The following is a 17,219-nucleotide window of genomic DNA, read 5'->3' on the forward strand; positions in this document are numbered from 1 at the left end:
TCACGAGCAGCACGGTGGGAGCGAGGCCAGGAGAGAGAGCAGTGATGAGGTACAAAAAGAGGAACTGACATCTTTGGGTTTTCAAAACAAAAACTCAAATCTAGGAAGTGAGAAAAAAAAAACAGGGAAAGAATGAAATCTGAATCAGTGGACAGAAAAATATGGCTTACTAACCCCCCATTTTGCATACAATTTCATATGAAAATCCCCAATTCATCACAACGCAGTCCAAATGTTTGCAACCAAAGATTTATGAAAATATTTTGTTGAAATCACTTAAAAAAACAAAAAAAGAAACCAGAAAGCTTTTGATCATTCCTTTCTAAACATAACTGGCAGAGGATCTACTCTCAAACACACTTGCGCGTCCCACACGATGTGTCCGGAACGCAGACGAATTGATTTCCACCATACTGACTTTAAAAACGGTATGAAGCTGACTGCGAAAAAGGGAACCGGTGATTTTAAGTTAAAATTAAGCTAATGGTGAAAGTACATCACCTCTGGCTTCGGTCACCACATCACCTTAGATTGGATATAGACTTTTTGTGAACAAAGTTCCAGAACTCTGAAATCCGGGGTGCTGCAGGCCTCTCCCAGCAATGTCCTTCACTTGGGTCCGTCTCCTGGGCCAGAGGTGAGAGTGCTTTCAAAAATACTGCCACTTGCCCAGCACAGTGTCTTTGATTGCATCCACGTACTGCGTTGGGACCCAGTACACCCAGTAGTAAGAGGCTTCCGTGGGGCCCAACTGAAATGCCTGGAAAGGAGAGAGGAAAAGCAGCGACACTTGAGACGTGAGGACTGGCAGCTGCACAGCAAACACGGGGTGCTGAGAGGTGAGGTCATTTGAGGTGGGGGGGGGGTGCTGTGCACGCGGGAGCATTCGCTGCTCAGAAAGGAAGGAGGGAGCTACACACAGCCGCTCTAAGGCAGCGGTTCCCAAACTGGGAGGCACCTCGGGCTCCCAGTGGACTGGCTCTGCCCCTCAGTTCCTGCGGCCTGAGACTTTGCGTCCCCACAAGTCCCCAGGCGGGGGGCATTGCTGACCCAGAGGCCAGTTTGGGAGCCACTGCCCTAGAAGACTGTCGCACATGCAGAGGGAAAGAGACGAGCGTTCAGAGCGGCACGGTCAGGAGGGGTAAAAACCTGCCAACGACCTACATGTCCGTCAGGGAGGGAGCAAAATTAAAAGTGATGTGGCCTATTTGTTCTAATACCAGATCACGTTTAAAAGGGACAAACCGGATGTACAGTAAATACAGACAGATCCTAATGTCGAACCAGAAAAGGCACGTTGCAGCAAGATACATACCATGGTATCACTTATGAAAACTGAAAAAACACAAAGCAACACTGAATCTTGCTTGTGGCTACACATGAAAAGAAAAGCAGAGATGGGAGGATCCATGTGATAACTCATGACAATGGCTGTGGGGAAGACCATGAGGATGTATTCTGCATCAGTACATTTTATTTAAAATGGGATTGAGGACCGGCCGAGTGGTGCGATGGTTAAGAGCTGGCTTGGGACGCCAGAGGGCCCCGGTTTGGATCCCACATATGAGGGCCAGTGACACTGCCCTCCACAGCTAAGATGCTGAACAACAGCTCGACCTGGAGCTGGGCTGCCCTGAGTAGCCTGTGACGGCGTAGGCTGCAGCCCCTGCTGCAGTGGGTTGCCATGGGCTACCGTGTGTGGCCGGCAGCCAGCGTGAGCGGCCAGCAGCCGCAGTGAGTGGCCGTCCAGAAGCTGGCGACTGATCTGCCTCCCCCGGGAAGAGCGCAATGATGGTGCCAACTTGGGCCAGTGAAGCAACGTCCTCCACAACTAGACTGAAGACCAAAACGACAGCAACTTGTCTGTTCCTCTTCCCCTAATTCCCCAGTGCTGTTCCCATGCCCCAATTCCCCAATTAAAAAAAAAGGATTGAAAGCAAGTTGCAGAATATTTACATCTGTCATTTCTTGGTGATGGAAATATGGGTTTGTTATAATAGCCTCTGTTCTTTCCTGCATTTTTAAAGATTTCTCTAAAATTGAAGAAGCACAGCCACCCCCTGCTAACGTGAACTCGGGCACCACTCCAGCTCGTGAAATGGCGTCTGCAGAGGGAAATACATACTTTCATGGGCACAGAGGTCAACGTGCTAATTAGTGGCATTTAGAGAAGAGGAGGGGCGATCAGAAGCGCCGCTGCCGGAGGCCTGACACGACCCAGCACCCCAGGTCCTTACGAGATGTTCCCACTGGCCCACTCAGTATGTGAACAAGCCGCTCACCATGCTGGCCGAAAACCGGGCCACACAGGGAGGGCACAGGATTCAAAGTTCAGGGCAGGGGCCCCGCCGAAAAGATTAGAATCCCACTTTTAAAACAAAACCATAACCAAGTAGGCAAAAATCATCCACCCGCAGTCTCTAAAGGCTACAGGTGGGGGCAGGCCGTGGGGGGCCTGGAGCCCTGGGACGCTGTCATCGTCACCGCTCCCAGCCGAGCAGACTGATGGACAAGGGACATGACTGACTTTTCTTCGAGCCAGGACATGTGTCAGCCGCCATGCCAGGTCCCCTTCTTTTGGGATTTTCCCACACCTCTCTCTGCCGTGGACTTCGGAACCCCAACCCACAGGCCGAACCGCTGGCTGTTCTTGTCCCTGGGAGGGGCCGACGCGGAAGCAGCTGCCCCTGCGGATGGAGGGGGGCAGACGGCCGCCCTTCCCGTCACTGTGGTTTTGGAGTCTGGGCAGCACACTACACAGTGCTGGGAAGAGAGGGGGCGTGCCTAGGCTGCCCGGCCACGGGGCGCGGGGCTGTGTCCACACATCTGTCGCGGAGCAGCTTGGCTGCTACCGCCGACCTCCATGCAATGCGGAGGTCCTCAGACCCCACCCTCCACACAGGGTCCCTGGCCACTCGACAGCTGCAGCACCCCAGAGAGGAATGCCTGGGGTCCCAAACGCCAAGGCTAGTGGGAGGGTGTGTTCTCTACGCAAAACACGAGTTACAATGAAAACCCACAGGCCATTCCTCTTTATATTTATTTCCTGGTCTAAGAACAAAACATTACAAATAAGAGGGAGGCAAAAGATCCAGCAAGTTCCCTTTAAACTGCAGGAAGTTTGGGGGGGGAGGGGGAGGCGCAAAATCAACAGGACGAGGCCACGGGCTGAGTTCTAAGGAGACGAAGACACCGCGAGGGTCTTAAGACCGCATCTTCTGAACACTGGGCTTCCTGTCCAGCTAAGCCCGTCCCTGCGGGGGCAGAAGCAGGGGTGGGCGGCCCAGCGTCAGCGCGCTCGCCCTACTCACCATCATGTGGTAGTCTTCATGGCCCTCGATGGGCTCGCTGACCACGTTCTTGATGGAGCCCATGGGCAGCTTCTCAGTCCGCTCTAAGAGGGAAGACGTGACAGGTTTTTCAGAAGCCTCCTGCTGCACTCCTGGGACCCGGCAGCCCCTCGTCAGGGCTGGTGGCTTTGGGATCTACTGTAACCTGGTCACCTGTACCCTCTAGGGATGAGGGACTAGGACCTCCTGGCAGTTCATGCACGAAGGGCCCTGGGAACTTGAGGAGCAAATGGGACAGGACATGGCAACAGTATACAAAGGGTCTCTGAGAAAAGAGCTGCCTCCGTCCCGGTGTTGCTTTTAAGTCTGACAATGACTACATCCCCAAGCATTCCGCTGTACCCTCGCTGCCTGAGCCCAGCGCTGGCTAAGGCCCTTGGCGCCTGGACGGTCCAGAAGACCAAACACAGGGGCCCCAGCATTGCCCTGGGGCTCCCCATTAGTCTAGCCCATAGCCTTACTTGCCCCCCGTTCCCTCCCCGTACACATTTGTAACCTCTCGTGATACCCCTATCACACGGGGTCAGAAGATGCTTTGCAGCTAGGCTAAGGGAGGCAGGTAGGACAGCAGCGGCAGCGAGGCGGCCTGGAGGGAGGGGACTGCTGGGAGTGAGAAGTGCAGCGGGACAGGGTAACAGCAGGATGGGGGGGGACAGCAGCAGGGCCACCACCCAGAAGCAGCGGATGCCTCCGGGGGTTCTCGGCAAGCCAAGCCAAGTCGAAAAAGAAAACTAAAGTCTTTGCGGAGAGAAAAGTCTGGAAAAGGTAGAATCGGAAAATAGATAACCTGACAAACAGACCAGGAATTCAGAGACCTGGCTGGTGACTTGAGGCTTTTTAGTTCTGTCCTGGGGGCCTCGGCCTCTGAAAAATGGGGGTGGGACCTGAAGATGGTCATGCAGGTTCTAACTTTCAGTGGCTGTAAATCAGCGACCCACAGGAGGACCTGACCAGCAGGTGGCTTTAAGATGGAAACACCTTAAAACATCAACCATCCTGAAGTGTTGAAAGATTTTACACAAAAACATGGATTTCTGGCTTCTCTTGAAAAAGCAAGACTTAACAGTCGCGGGCCCATCCTGAGTGACAATCGGCTACATGAGCCGCGATGTCCCTAGTGACAGGGCACGTGCTCCCCGTTCACGCTTCCTGACAGGGGCTTGTTCTCGCTCTGCTGGGCCTGCGGCCGAGTCCTGCCTCTTACACAAGTTGCCAGAGTTTGCGCCACAAACAGGAGCCTGAGTGTCTGTCACTCAACAGAGCAGCCCATCAAGAAAGAGGCCGACTGGCTGCTGGGACGGCCAGTCACAGTGTCGCCAGCAGAAAGGTGAAGCCAGTGGCTGGTAGCCAACTCCCAGAACAAGCTGTGCTCTGAGGGCGGGCTCATGACACTCAGGTGACAGGCCTCCTGGGCAGGCGAGGAAAGCCTGGGGTGCAGGATACAGGGCTCGACAGGCACAAGCACTGAGCTGGCTGAGGAACAACGGGGTCGACGGGTCGGCTGTGTAGAAGACGGCGACCCAGAAAGGGTCCAAGGCCCCTGGAAGAACGGGGGTGCCCTGAACTCGTTTCCAAAGTTTGCACTGACCATGCAGTTAGGGTCAAACGCGAAATGAACTCAGCTGGCTGGCATATCATTGTTAGAAGACGAATGTTTTTGGCATTTCCATCTCTGTTCATTTTAAGAATGAGGTATGGGTTGAAAACAAGACACTTATGTCCTTATGTATTTGAAATGATAAAAACATCTCACTCCCATCACCCCGGCCCCGATTATTTTCCAGAACACTTTGGTCCCACCTGAAACAGAATCACCCGTGGCCTATCCCTGAAACCATTTAGCCTCAAAGCACAGATGCCCTGTGCTTCCTCAGAGTTTACCCCGAACACTGAATACCTACAGTGCCGGCCAGAAACAGGTGAGTTACGCATGCACGGTCCCCTCCGGGAATGTGACAGGGGACAGACACGTCAGAGAGCACAGTGCTCTGGGACATAATGGAGCTCTATGAACAGAAGTGGGGCGGGGCGGGAAAGGCGTCGGCAGCAGAGGACAGTCCAGGAGGGCCTTGGGAGGCTGGAGGACATGGCACAGGCAGGAGGCCATGGGGCACAGCCAGGCCAGTGCGGCAGGAAGCTGGGGCCCATCACTGACAACGCTGGACACTGTGGTTCGGCATTTGAACTTGGCTTCAAACGGCAAAGGTCTGCGAACACGGTCACCAGCGAGAAAAAAAGAAAAGGTGGGCGGGGCACGGAGACAGGCTAACTTCTGCCTCGAATCGGGGGTCAAGATGCGAGGAGTCTTAAGTGGCACACACAGTGGCAGAGAGAGACGCGGGTGATTGTGGAGTGTAACTGACAAGACTTCGAACCATCTGGGGGAAGGGAGGGGCGTCGGAGATACTTTCTAGAAAACAGCAAGCCTGACCCACCGGCACAGGCGGGGGAGGGCAGGCCCCCAGGACGAGGAAAGCGGCACCAAGGACAGGGCCAGGCAGGTGAATGAAGGAAAAATGGGACAGTGGCCTGGTAGCCTGGCCATCTGAGACCACTACGCAGCCACGTAAGTGTGTGCATCAGGATGGCTATGCCTGGTGGTGATTTTTTAAGAGGAGCCAAAAAAAATCACAGCAAGCAAAATCTCCGATTTTTATAGGCTGTGTGTAAACCGTAAAACCATCGTCTATGGACCAGACCTGGCCTCCGGGGCCAAACGTCTGGGACCTCTGGTTTTGGGTGCAACCAACAAGCCAATGTTTGAGGGCCTGGCCCTGAGGTCAGACTGCAAAGGTTGAGGGAAAAGGGTCCAACAGACGGTGAGCATCTAAGAGCAAAACCAGAAGCCAGGCGCACGCAGAGCAGAGTGAAGAGTCCAGAATGGGGGCGGGCTTGCACCCATGACCGCATGCTGGGGGGTCAGAGGGAGCGAGCCAGGTGGAGGCTGCGAGCGCAGGGCGCCGTACCTTTCGTGCCGATCCACAGCTGGTCTTGCTCTAGCTTGAAGGTGAGTCTCACTTTCCCTCCAGACTTATTGTACATGCCGGACAAGGGGATTGTTGGCAGGCGCTCCTGGGGACACACGAGTGTGTTGAGGGAGGGACTGGAAAAGGAGAAGGGGCAGGACGCGAGGCGGGAGCACGGGGGCCTCGGGGAGTCGGAGGTGGGCTGCTTCGGGATGCCGGCTCAGGGCTTACCTGGGCCCCCTTGACAGATGGCATCACGTCCTCCGGTTTTCCTTTATCCAACACTTTCCTGTGTTGCTGCAACATAAATCAGAGGGGGTCATTAAATCAAACAGCTGACTGCGTTTTCATCACTACCTCTGAAGAGAAAGGTGAAGGGAGCCTGGTGCTCGGGCTCAGAGCTTCTCCTGTCCACAGATCACGGGTCCCTGGACACTAAAGCAGCGCTGGCCAGCAGAAATTGCTGTGATAATGGAAATGTCCTCTATCTGTGCTGCCCAAAACAATGGCCATGAGCCACATGTGGCCATTAAGCACTTGAAATGGGGCGAATATGACCGAACCCTTAATTTTATTCAACTTTAATCAGCCACACTTGGCTGCCACCTTAGACGTCACAGTTCTAGAGCCAAGAGGATTTCTAGATTTCCAGACTCCCCCCACCCCCCAGATCACCGCTGAAAAGGGTAAACATCAAGCTGAGCGTGAAAAAGGGTGCTGCTCTGCTGACAGGTACAAATGACAGCCACTTCTGTCAACTGAAACTCCCAAAGAAACCTCTAATGATGCCGTCCATTGGCCTAACTGCCTAGAACGGACATCTCGTCAACAAAAACGGAGACTGGGCCTACAGCAGAAGTCTTGCCACTGCCCCACCCTCCATCCTGGCTAAACACAAAGCCTGCAGAACCAACTTCTGCAGAGAAATGCTGATGATGCTATGGCCTGACGGTAAGAAGTCACTGACCCCACTCGCACCCCAGCCCAGGAGTGTGGGCAGCTCATTACGGTTCTCATTAGGCTCACGGCCACTGAAACAGTTCTTGCCTGCTCTGATGCTCCTCGGTGCCTTTACAGGTAGCCACTGTCTGATAAAGTTAGAGTGACGGGGCAGCGAGTGGGTGGAGTAAAAACGTAGTTAAATCTAACTACCAGGTCCCATGAGCCAGCTCTAACCCCACCAGCACAAAAGCCTCGGTAGGAGTAAATTCCGCTCGGCCAGACCTGTCCATCAGCCCCAGATCCCGGAACGGCTGATGGGAGCCGGGAGCACAGGCCCCTCATTAGTCCACATCAGGCCTCCTGGCAGGCATCAGTGAGACGCAGCAGCTCGGATGAGAGTCTGCATTTGACTCATCCCTTTGAAGACCTCTCCCTACACTCTGGAGAACAGCTCTAAGCCTATTCAGCTACCATTAGCAGCTCACAACCTGTATTTAAGAGGCTCGTGCTCTCGGGGCGTGGCCAGTGGGACGCTCACATCTGCCGGACTCACACATGGGGCAGAGCAAGACAGGAAGGTGGAAATGAACTCAGTTGGTTACAAGACATTCTGACCCCATATCCGGGAGTCAAAGTGTCCTAATAAACACCTTTTGGATGTTACTACAGGTTTACAGCCCCTTATCTGAAACCCCAGGGGCAGATGTTTGCCAAAAGTTTCAGGAGTTTTATAAACGTCATGTAGTTTTAAAATACATTATGGAATGTCCTTCACAGGGTCTGGGGCAGCACCTTGTCACCAAACACGTTCACATTTCTTTGGTAAAACATGAATATTCACACTAACCCTAGTCAGGGTTTGCTGCCATTTACAAAAACACGTTTGGTTTTCACTCTCTCAGGCTTTGGGAAGTGCACATAAGGGAACATGGGCCTGCACAGGAAACGCTGCTTTTCTCACTGTCAGTCATATGCTTTGGTGCCTGTGGTCACTAAAACCAATGATGGTTCCAGCTGGTCCCCTCTACTTGGGACACAGGCTGGCTGGAGAAAACCTGTTTTCCTGGAACACCACTCAGAGGGGCCAGGATGCTCCCTAACAATAAGTGGGGGCTGCTGGGAAGAGCACGAGTGATGGTGCTTCCAACCAGACCTGCGATGGTGAATTCCTCTCTCCTTTCCTAATTACAAAAAAAAAATCCTACTGGTTGCAGTGAGCATGAGACAAGGCTCCATGTCTTCTATCCAGAATGAGCAACACAGAGCGTGAAAGATCAGGCCCTCACTTCACGAACCAGGAGTGGGAGAAAAAAAATCAGTGGAGTTACCTTCCTAGTCTGCTTCACTTAGCTTCCTGAGATGGTGAGTTTTAGAGGAACCTCTGAAAACTACTGATTTCCATGCCTCTCCAGAAATGGCCTGCTGACTTGGGGGAAGCCATACACCAGAAAGTGAACGTGACCACTTGACAAAACGGGCGGTTAATCCCAGTGATGGCACTGTGCTCTGGCACTGGGCAGGAGAAAGACCCTCGAGGGTTCTGAAGCCTGCCTCCACAAAGGCCTTATCCTAAAGTAGAGAGACTTGAGACACACTGACCCGCCAGATGAGACCAAGTTGCAAATCTCAGGTAGTTGTCACCTCCACTCAACAGCCAGCCGCACCCAACTGCTGCCATAAATTTCCATCATGGGCCCTGTCCGAAAAGGAGCTTATTCTAGGGAGAATGTAACCAGCCCCGGCTCCAGAGGACAAAGCCTCTAACCTCCCAGGAGGGTGTCACACGGCGGACTCACTTTCTGCCTGCACAGTGGCTCCTTCTTGCTCTCTTCCGCCTTCGCGTCCTGCTGCGCGGCATCTTTGGGCGTGTTGACGGCTAACACATCATTGATCGTGGAGCCCACCACCATGATCTTGGCTCCGCTGTTCACTTTTATTTCCCTCAACGTCTTATCCTCGGGGACAAGTCCCTTATACATGACTTTCTGCATGGCAGGCGGGAGACCTTGGAGACAAGGGAGCAGACGGTGAACGAGGGAACAGAAAACGACCCTGGACCAGAGCCCTTCGGCAACAGACCCCAAAGTGTGTGCTGCTCTGCCACCATCACTTTTGTGCGCTGGGGCAACCTGTCTCAGCCTCGCTTTCCAGGACTTTCTAATAGTGACGGTGGTGGTTCCACCTGTACGGACTTGTTCTAAGGATTAAGAGGTAGGACGGAGTATCGAGTGCAGTGTCTGGTAATTTAGGAATTATTCCATAAATATTAGCTGTCATTCATTCCAAGATGTTCCTCAATCTTCCAATCACCGAAATGTTAAGGGAGAATCAAGAGTCCACAGGCCTCGAATATACAGAAACCAGTAAGGACCAAGTTTTTGTTTTTAAGGGGCTTACAGGCTACATGGAGAAAGCCTAAAAAAGAAATCATTTCAGATGGCAAAGAGCTGCAAACGAGATGAAATGAAGCAACACGAGCATCTGTGAAGGGGTCAGCAAGACAGGCAGCGGCGGCTTTTCCTAAACTTTCCTTATGAGCATTACCTAAGACATTCGCTAAAAATAAATTCCTGGCCACAGTCCAGATCCTCTGAATCAAAATCTCCAGGGAGAAGGCCCCAGGACCTGTAAATCTGACAAGTGCCTGAAGTGATTTTTATCAGAGATGTTTGGGCCACACTAGTCAGAAGCCTGGGCCTAAGTTTCAGGCCGGCCCCTCAATCCCAGCTCCGCCAGTTACTAGCTGTCATCTCGGGCCTCGTTTTGTCCATCTGAATAATGGGCATCCTGGTACCCACTTGGGAGGGTACCGCGGGAGATGAGGCGAGGAGAGCGGCCAGCGCGGTGCCGGGCCTGGCGCGAGGCCGGCAGTGGGCAGGCGGGCTGTCGCTGCCAGCGCCGCGGGGGATTACCTGTAATCGCGTGAATCTTCTGTTTGAGCTCGGAGCCTGTGCTGTCCAGGGGGAACTTCACGTCGTGCTTCGTCTTGTTCCAGATGATTTTCAGGTCCACCAGCTCCCTGCCGGCGCCGCCGCCCGCGTCCTCGCCGTTGCTGACCGAGGCCTGGGCGGCGGGGTCCCCAGGGGGCTGGGCCGGGGCCGGCTGCAGGCTGCCTCGCGCGGCGCAGGGGTCCTCGGCCGCCGCCCCCGCCGCGGCTTCGGCCTCCACGCAGTTGAGGGGCCGCGCGGGCGCCTCGTTCGCCACGGTTTCGGCCTCCGTGTCCATGCCAGGCTCCTCCATGCCTGCAAGGGGGTAAGGGGGTGGGCGCTCGCCGCGGGCTGGGCCAGGGGCCGGGCTCTGTCCGTGCGTCGCCGGACCTCCGCTCCCGAGCCAGGCCACTGTGTCCGCCCCCGGGCCAGAGCGCACCCCCCGGGAGCCCCCGCTTCACCCGGGCCCAACCGGGCGCCCGCCACCCCGCGGCACTCACCATCCGGGGCCCCGGCCGCCGCCATGATGATTGTGTACAACACCCACCGAGCCCGCAGAGGCCGCCGGGAAAAGGCGAGCTGGCGGAGATTGGCCCCCGCAGCAGCCCCTAATCTCGCACGGCCTGGCCGGAAACAGGTGAAGGTTTCTATGGAGACCCGCCTCCTCCGCTTCCCCGGCCCGGCCCCTGCCACGCTTTAGCTTTCGGCGGCCGAGGGGGGGCCCCGGGAATCGTCCGCTGGGCAGACTCTGCCCCCTAGAGGCAGAGCGGGGCCGCAGCCGTGCAGGGGGGCGTGGGCTCGCAGGCAGGCGTCCTGCGCCTTTAAGGGGCGGGGTTGCGCCCACTGTGGCGGAAGCGGATTGGCTGGGAGGAGTCCCCGGAAGTGATGAACGGAGTATCCCCACGTGTGCGAGGCCACCCCACATGGCGGTGCTTCTAAGGAGGCTGCTGCAGCCGGGGAGGCCCCCGGCGGCCTTGGGCCGCTCCCTGGGACAGCGCGAAGCCGACCTGTGCACTGAACCCGGGGCTACGGTGCGAGTGCGGTTCGCCCCCAGCCCCACAGGTAACCTTGGTGGACGTGACGCTGCAGGCCGAGGCTCACCGTCCCGTGCCCGCCCCCCGTATGTGCCCGAACGCACCATTTCCGGTGGAGTCACCCTCGGCAGGCCGCGCGACCCCATTTTACAGAGCGGGGCAGAAGCAGGCCCCCGAGCGGAAATTATTCGCCTTGCCAGGAATTTCTTTGTTTCCATTGGGCCGTACCATCTCTTTCACATATTTAGTAAATGTGTGCTAAGTGTAAACCGCCAGGTACTGTTCCACCGGGATACAGCGGTCATCGAGAAAGTAGGGCCCCTGCTCTTAACGCCTACACTGTGGTGGCCGCGACAGACGCGTCTAAAAACACTGTCATTGTAGGCAGTCACGTGTGCCATGCGGGAACTGAAGCAGGGACCGAGGGTTAGGTGGGCAGTTGAAGAAGACCTTACTGAGTGACATTTGAGGCGAGAACCAGGTGACAGGGAGCTAGTTCTGTGAAGCCCATAGGTGGAGCCTTTCCGGGCAGAGGAAATTGCAAGTACACCGTCCCCATGGTTAGCGTTACTGGAGCTTAGCAAGCCAGAGGGTCGCAGGGGCCCATTGTGGACCCTGGTGATCTTGCCAGGGCCTCCCCGCGGTTTCCAAAATTCTTTTCTCACCGCCGCCAGTTTTCTGCCTGCTCCGCAAGGAGCATGCCTCTCATTCTGCAGCCCAGGATCATTTCCTTGGCAGGCGTAGAGCGTGCTTCTTAAACCATGCGTGGTGAAAGGACGCGCTTCTCATTTCCAATCAATTGTGGACCGATAATTTTATAACACCAATATAAGTGAGTTACTGGAAAAATGAAAACCTTAAAAGCATACAGACTGTAAGCCTGTTTCTTTTCAGTGTAGTAAATAGGTAGGAAGTGATTCTGTCTAACTGCTCTTAAGTTTCTAAACATTTACTGTCAATTTCTGTACTTGGCTCGGTTGTGAATGGGCAGCGGTTTGCAGGCAGCACCTGTCCACACCATGCAGTGACAGGCACTCATGTAGAGGCTGAGTAGCAAGGCCTGGGATGGCCTGGGTCCAGATTCTTGGCTGTGCCACTTCTTAGCTGTGTGACTTGGGCACGTTACTTAACCTCTCTGAGCCTCTGAGTTCTACCGTCTGTCAAACAGGGCTAATGCTCGTATGTCTCGTGGGTTTGAGCTAACGCGGCTGAAACAGTAAAGTCTCACAGGAAGCACTTAATAAACAGTAGCCTCTATTACAGTGATTGCAATTTGTGCTTCCTTGCTGATTTGCGCGAAGGGACCATGTGGGAAAGGCTGGTGACATGAAAGCATTACCGAGCACCATAGATCGTGACAATAGCCGAGCTAATCCGAGTGTGTACTTTGGTCAGCATGTAGGCTTCACAGCGACCCCATAAGGCAAGTTTCCGTTTCTCGTTTTTAATCCTTCTACTAGAAGAGGAAATGGAAGCTCACAAAAGTTGAGCAGGAATGCCCAAGGAGTGGCACCTAGTAAAATGGTGGGTGCAGGTCTATTTGATGTGAGAGGCCTTGCTCTCCACCACTGGACCCCTGTCTCTTATCTTGGGGAGCACTGGTTTTGTAGTGGCCTTGCACTGGCTGGCTGGAGGTCACGCACATAGTGTTGACCTGGAGTCTCTGCTTGACCCCAGAGGAGCCGTCGCATCCTGTGCTGCCTTCTCTACCTAGAGGTGCCGGTGAGCTGATTGTGGAGACAAGGCCAGGGCTGGACCAAAGAAGGTAGGGGAGAGGGAAGCGACAGCCCCGGGACACATCATGTTAAGTTTTCAGCCGGCAGTGCGAGAAAAGTAAAATCTTCGGAGTTTCAATGTGGGTGAAGAGAAATACCATGGAATCGAGTGTTCCTTGTGGTTAGTGTGTAAAGCCAGCACTTAACGGTGAAAATCTCAAGTAGATAAAATTCAAAATGTGCCATGAAGGTAGTTACGACAGCACGTAGAGGGTGTATGCAATATGTTATTTTGCATTATTTTAAATTTGTGACTTTTTTTGGGGGGGAGGAAGCATGTCACTGAATTTGCAGGAGTTAAGTGCACGTGTGATAATGTCTTCAGTGAAGAATCCTCTGCTTCACCTCCTTCCGGTGAAACTTGGCCTTGAGGCGAATCTCAAAGTAGAATATGGGTGCAGCTGGGGGGCGGTAGGAGCTTTTTTACAAAATGACATGCTGCAAACCCTGGATGGTCTTTAACTTCCAGAATGAGGGGTTAAGGGAGTCACCGCCCCTGTGCTCCCCTGTGGCAGTCTGCCTCAGTGCTGGGTGGAGGGAGGGCACGGGGGTCGCCATTTCCTGGCCTTTGATGTTCTCTGGGACATTCTGTCACAGGCACAGCTCGCTGGCCCCATGGCTGAGGCCCATCAGCTCATGTGCCCGTCTTGTCTTCCCTCAGGCTTCCTGCACCTGGGCGGCCTCCGCACTGCCTTGTACAACTACATCTTTGCCAAGAAGCACGGAGGGACCTTCATCCTGCGGCTGGAGGACACGGACCAGACCCGCCTTGTGCCCGGGGCCGCGGAGAATATTGAAGACATGCTGGAGTGGGCAGGTGAGGCATGCCGGGACGGGAGCCTGTGGTCTTCCCATGGGGCCCAGGATGGAGAAGGAGTGTTCCTGGAGAGATAGGTACCTTGGTGCTGCCCGGGGTGGCAGGTGCCAGCCACCTGGAAAGATGCCGAAGCTCTGGGAAGAAAAACTCCAAGGCTGTTTGGAGATTCCTGTTCCTATCTCAGGATCTCAAGTCCTCCTGGGAGCAGGCAGGTGACACGGGCCACGTGTCAGATGGACTTGGAGGCGCTGGGCCTGTGGTGAGAGGGAGAAAGCTCCAGCCCTTTGTCCCCACGTGGGAATGCTGGCTGCTGGCCCAGCTGGTCAGATCTTCTGATTTGCAAGACAATCCAGAATTGCAGGTGGTTTTTCTTTCTTCTTTCTTTTTTTTTTAATGACTACTCCACATTGTAAGCTCAGGTTTTGGGGGTTTTTTTGGTTGTTTGTTTTTATCCAGCTTTTATGAGCCAAACAAAATGGCGTGCAGCCTCTGAAGTCAATCTTGTCGTGGGGAGTTTAATCCTGAGCACAGTCATGCTCAGGGAGGACAAAGAGGAGTGTGTTTATGTCCCCTGGGCCAACAGTGGCCTACCTGCCAGGACAGGTATGACTAGTTCAGCTCCCCAAGAAAAAATTCCAAGAATACCAAGGCTGTTTGGAGATGTGTGTTTTAATCTTGGGTAAATCATTAACTGGCCGCTGGGCTCCTAAAGGGCAGACAGCGATTGCATGCCTTTCCTCCACTGTGGAAGGTCATAGCAGAGGCGCGGTCAGGATGAGCGAGTGACGGTGTACATCCTCCACGATCACTTACTTACTGTGGCCTGGGGAGTGGCCAGTGTTAAACAGACCCTGCGCTCAGCATGTCGGGGAAGGCAGGCAGGCAGACAGATGAGTTCATTTTCATCAGGAATGAATGAGGAATCAGGAGGAAAGGGTAGCGGGTTTGGGCGCCGGCGGGGAGGGGTGCTCTGGTACACAGGGTGGTCTTCACTGTGGACGTGATGTTGCACAAAGCCAGGGGCCACAGTGGTCACCCAGGGGAAGAGTGTTGGAAGCCGAGGGAGCAGCGGGTACAAAGGCCTCACGGAAGCTAAGTGCTGGGCGTATTAGAGGAGCAGCGAGGAGGCCGGTGTGGCCTGAGCCCAATAAGCATAGAGAGGAACGGGAGATGTGAAGACGGAGCTTGGCGGGAGCCGAGTCCTGTAAGGCCATGCAGGCCAAGGTGTAACCTGGATTACACGTCGGCACTCTGCTGGGCCCGAGGGGCGTGGTGACGAACAAGTCCCACCCTCGTGGAGCCCTGGGTACAAGCACGACTGTATGAGCATGGCCTGCATCCCCTCGGCCGAGCTCCCCGCCCCCCCAGCATCTCAGTGAGGCAGAGGGCACCCCAGGCACCCCAGGTGGCTGAGCTCTGGAGCTTCTCACTTCCGGAGTCACTCTTTTTTTTTTTTAATTGACATATAATTCACATAATATGAAATTCACCCTTTTGAAGTATACAATTCAGTGGTTTTTAGTATATTCACTGTGTTGTGTAACCATCCCTGCTGTCTAATTCCAAAACGTTTCCATCACCATGAAACAAAACCCTGTACCTGTTAGCACTCACCCCCCATCTCCCCACTCCTGCCCCTGGCAACCACTAATCTACTCTCCATCCCCTGGTTTGCCTATTCTGGGCACTTCCTGTAAATGGCATTAGACAGTGTGTGGCCTTCTGTGCCTGGCTTTTCTTAGCATAGGCTTCTTTATGTTGTACTCATGTCAGCGCTTCTTCCTTCCTTCTTGCGACCAGATGTAGTCGTTGTTTGGAAATGTCACGTTTTGTTTGTTCATTTATCCGCTAATGGTCATTTGTTTCTGTTTTTTTTTACTTTTCTGAGTCCAACTGCTGTGAACATTTATGTACTAGTTTTTATGTGAACATATGTTTCTAATTCACTCTTAAACCCTGGGGCACTCCACGTGCCGAACACATTAAGTCAGATCTGGAGGGGACCCCCAAATGTACCTAATCCAACCCTGTTTTCTGACAGATGAAACGGAGGCTAGTGGGAGAGGAGCTAAATAATACTCAGTGGTCACAGCCGAAGCTGAGAGAGTGCCTAGGACGTACCAGGCCGCGCCCCACACTTTATGCCACCTCATTCTGGCCACGTGACGACCCTGAGGGGGATGTTATAATTCACGTACTTCCTTTACCAGGGAGGAAATGGGGGCTCCAAAAGCGACTCACCCACGGCCTCCGTGCCAACCAGTGTTTGCATCCAGGCCCATCTGCCTGCAGAGTCTGTTAATGTTGGGATTCATTTGAAAGCTCCTTGATTCAGCTGGTTAGAGTGCAGTGCTCATAACACCAAGGTTGCCGGTTCGATCCCCACATGGGCCACAGAGCTGCGCCCTCCACAACTAGATTGAAACAATGACTTGACTTGGAGCTGATGGGTCCTGGAACAACACACTGTTCCCCAATTTTAAAAAAAAATTGTTTTTTAAAAAGAAAGCTCTTTGATGGCAGAAACATCATTGTTCTGTGTCCCCGTGCCCTCTCATGGAGGTGTTTAGAGTTAAATCTGTCATTTGTGACCTGGGAGCTGGACCTTGGGTGGGGATGTGGCTTGTATGGTCACGTTCCTGCAAGGGCTTATGAGGCAGCCGCTGCAAGCACTTGGGGCCGAGTGCTTCGTGAGCGCCGACATTCCGCCCACGTCACACTGCACAGCACACTGTGAGCTCCACTTTCCAGAGGAAGAAACTGAGGCTTTGACAGGCGAGGGACTGCAGAGAGGCAGCGTAATGAATGATCAGGAGTGTGGAGTCTGGGCCAGGCCTGACGGGCTGTGCCTTGAGCGCGCTGCTTTCTCCTGAGTCGGCTGTTCCAGGCCCAGGCAGGTTTCCTGTCCCCGGGGGAAGGGTGGATGGAACCCACGTGCATGCAGAGTGTAGACAGGAGGCCAGCACGCCTCCGCCTGGCTGGTCACCCAGCAGGCTGTGCGACCTTGAGCTCTGATCCTGTCTGTGCTTTAAACTTTTCATCTGCAAAAGGGAGCTTGTGACAGCCATGTGGAGACTGTTGGGAAAAGGTAAAGTGTGTAGACCGGTGACAGGGAACCAGTGCCGCAAGCACCTTCTTCTCCTCGGTGATTGTTCTCTTTCTGTGCTCCAGGCATCCCCCCTGACGAGAGCCCCCGCCGGGGAGGCCCTGCCGGGCCTTACCTGCAGTCCCAGCGGCTAGAGCTGTACGCCCAGGCCGCGGACGCTCTGGTCAGGACGGGCGCCGCCTACCCCTGCTTCTGCTCCCCGCAGCGGCTGGAGCTGCTGAAGAAGGAAGCGCTGAGGAACCGGCAGACACCCCGGTGAGAGCCCCAGCCTGTCCCAGTCCTCCTCCAAGCTGGGCGTGTGT

At 54.4% G+C, this 17,219-nt stretch overlaps 2 protein-coding genes across 2 annotated transcripts in view; one reads left to right on the top strand and one right to left on the bottom strand.

Moving 5' to 3' along the window:
- Window positions 1-233: 233 nt before the first annotated feature.
- UBFD1 (ubiquitin family domain containing 1) lies at window positions 234-10,898 on the bottom strand. The gene is made up of 7 exons (XM_019649871.1): window positions 10,686-10,898; window positions 10,171-10,500; window positions 9,055-9,263; window positions 6,548-6,613; window positions 6,317-6,422; window positions 3,312-3,394; window positions 234-760 (listed from the first exon to the last, which is right to left on the bottom strand). The coding sequence occupies exons 1-7, from the start codon at window positions 10,708-10,710 to the stop codon at window positions 650-652; spliced, it is 930 nt and encodes a 309-aa protein (XP_019505416.1). The 5' UTR covers window positions 10,711-10,898; the 3' UTR covers window positions 234-649.
- Window positions 10,899-11,024: 126 nt separating this feature from the next.
- The window catches only part of LOC109386538 (probable glutamate--tRNA ligase, mitochondrial), a 19,509-nt gene continuing 13,314 nt past the window's right edge, over window positions 11,025-17,219 (top strand). The window contains exons 1-3 of the mRNA XM_019649810.1: window positions 11,025-11,247; window positions 13,656-13,811; window positions 16,983-17,172. Of these exons, the coding sequence (XP_019505355.1) occupies window positions 11,109-11,247; window positions 13,656-13,811; window positions 16,983-17,172 (485 nt within the window). The 5' untranslated portion in view covers window positions 11,025-11,108. The remainder of the gene's footprint in view (window positions 11,248-13,655; window positions 13,812-16,982; window positions 17,173-17,219) is intronic.

This window comes from Hipposideros armiger, unplaced genomic scaffold (genome assembly GCF_001890085.2).
Source record: "Hipposideros armiger isolate ML-2016 unplaced genomic scaffold, ASM189008v1 scaffold_135, whole genome shotgun sequence".
Lineage (NCBI taxonomy): Eukaryota > Metazoa > Chordata > Mammalia > Chiroptera > Hipposideridae > Hipposideros > Hipposideros armiger.

What these genes read in the sequence shown, in the direction of transcription:
- UBFD1 (XM_019649871.1), bottom strand. Translation starts at nt 10,710, where the DNA reads ATGGCGGCGGCCGGGGCCCCGGATG. An exon ending in GGCGGCCGGGGCCCCGGATG is followed by an intron (nt 10,501 to 10,685) that starts GTGAGTGCCGCG and finishes ACCCCCTTGCAG; the next exon opens with GCATGGAGGAGCCTGGCATG. An exon ending in ATGAAGACTACCACATGATG is followed by an intron (nt 761 to 3,311) that starts GTGAGTAGGGCG and finishes TCTCCTTTCCAG; the next exon opens with GCATTTCAGTTGGGCCCCAC.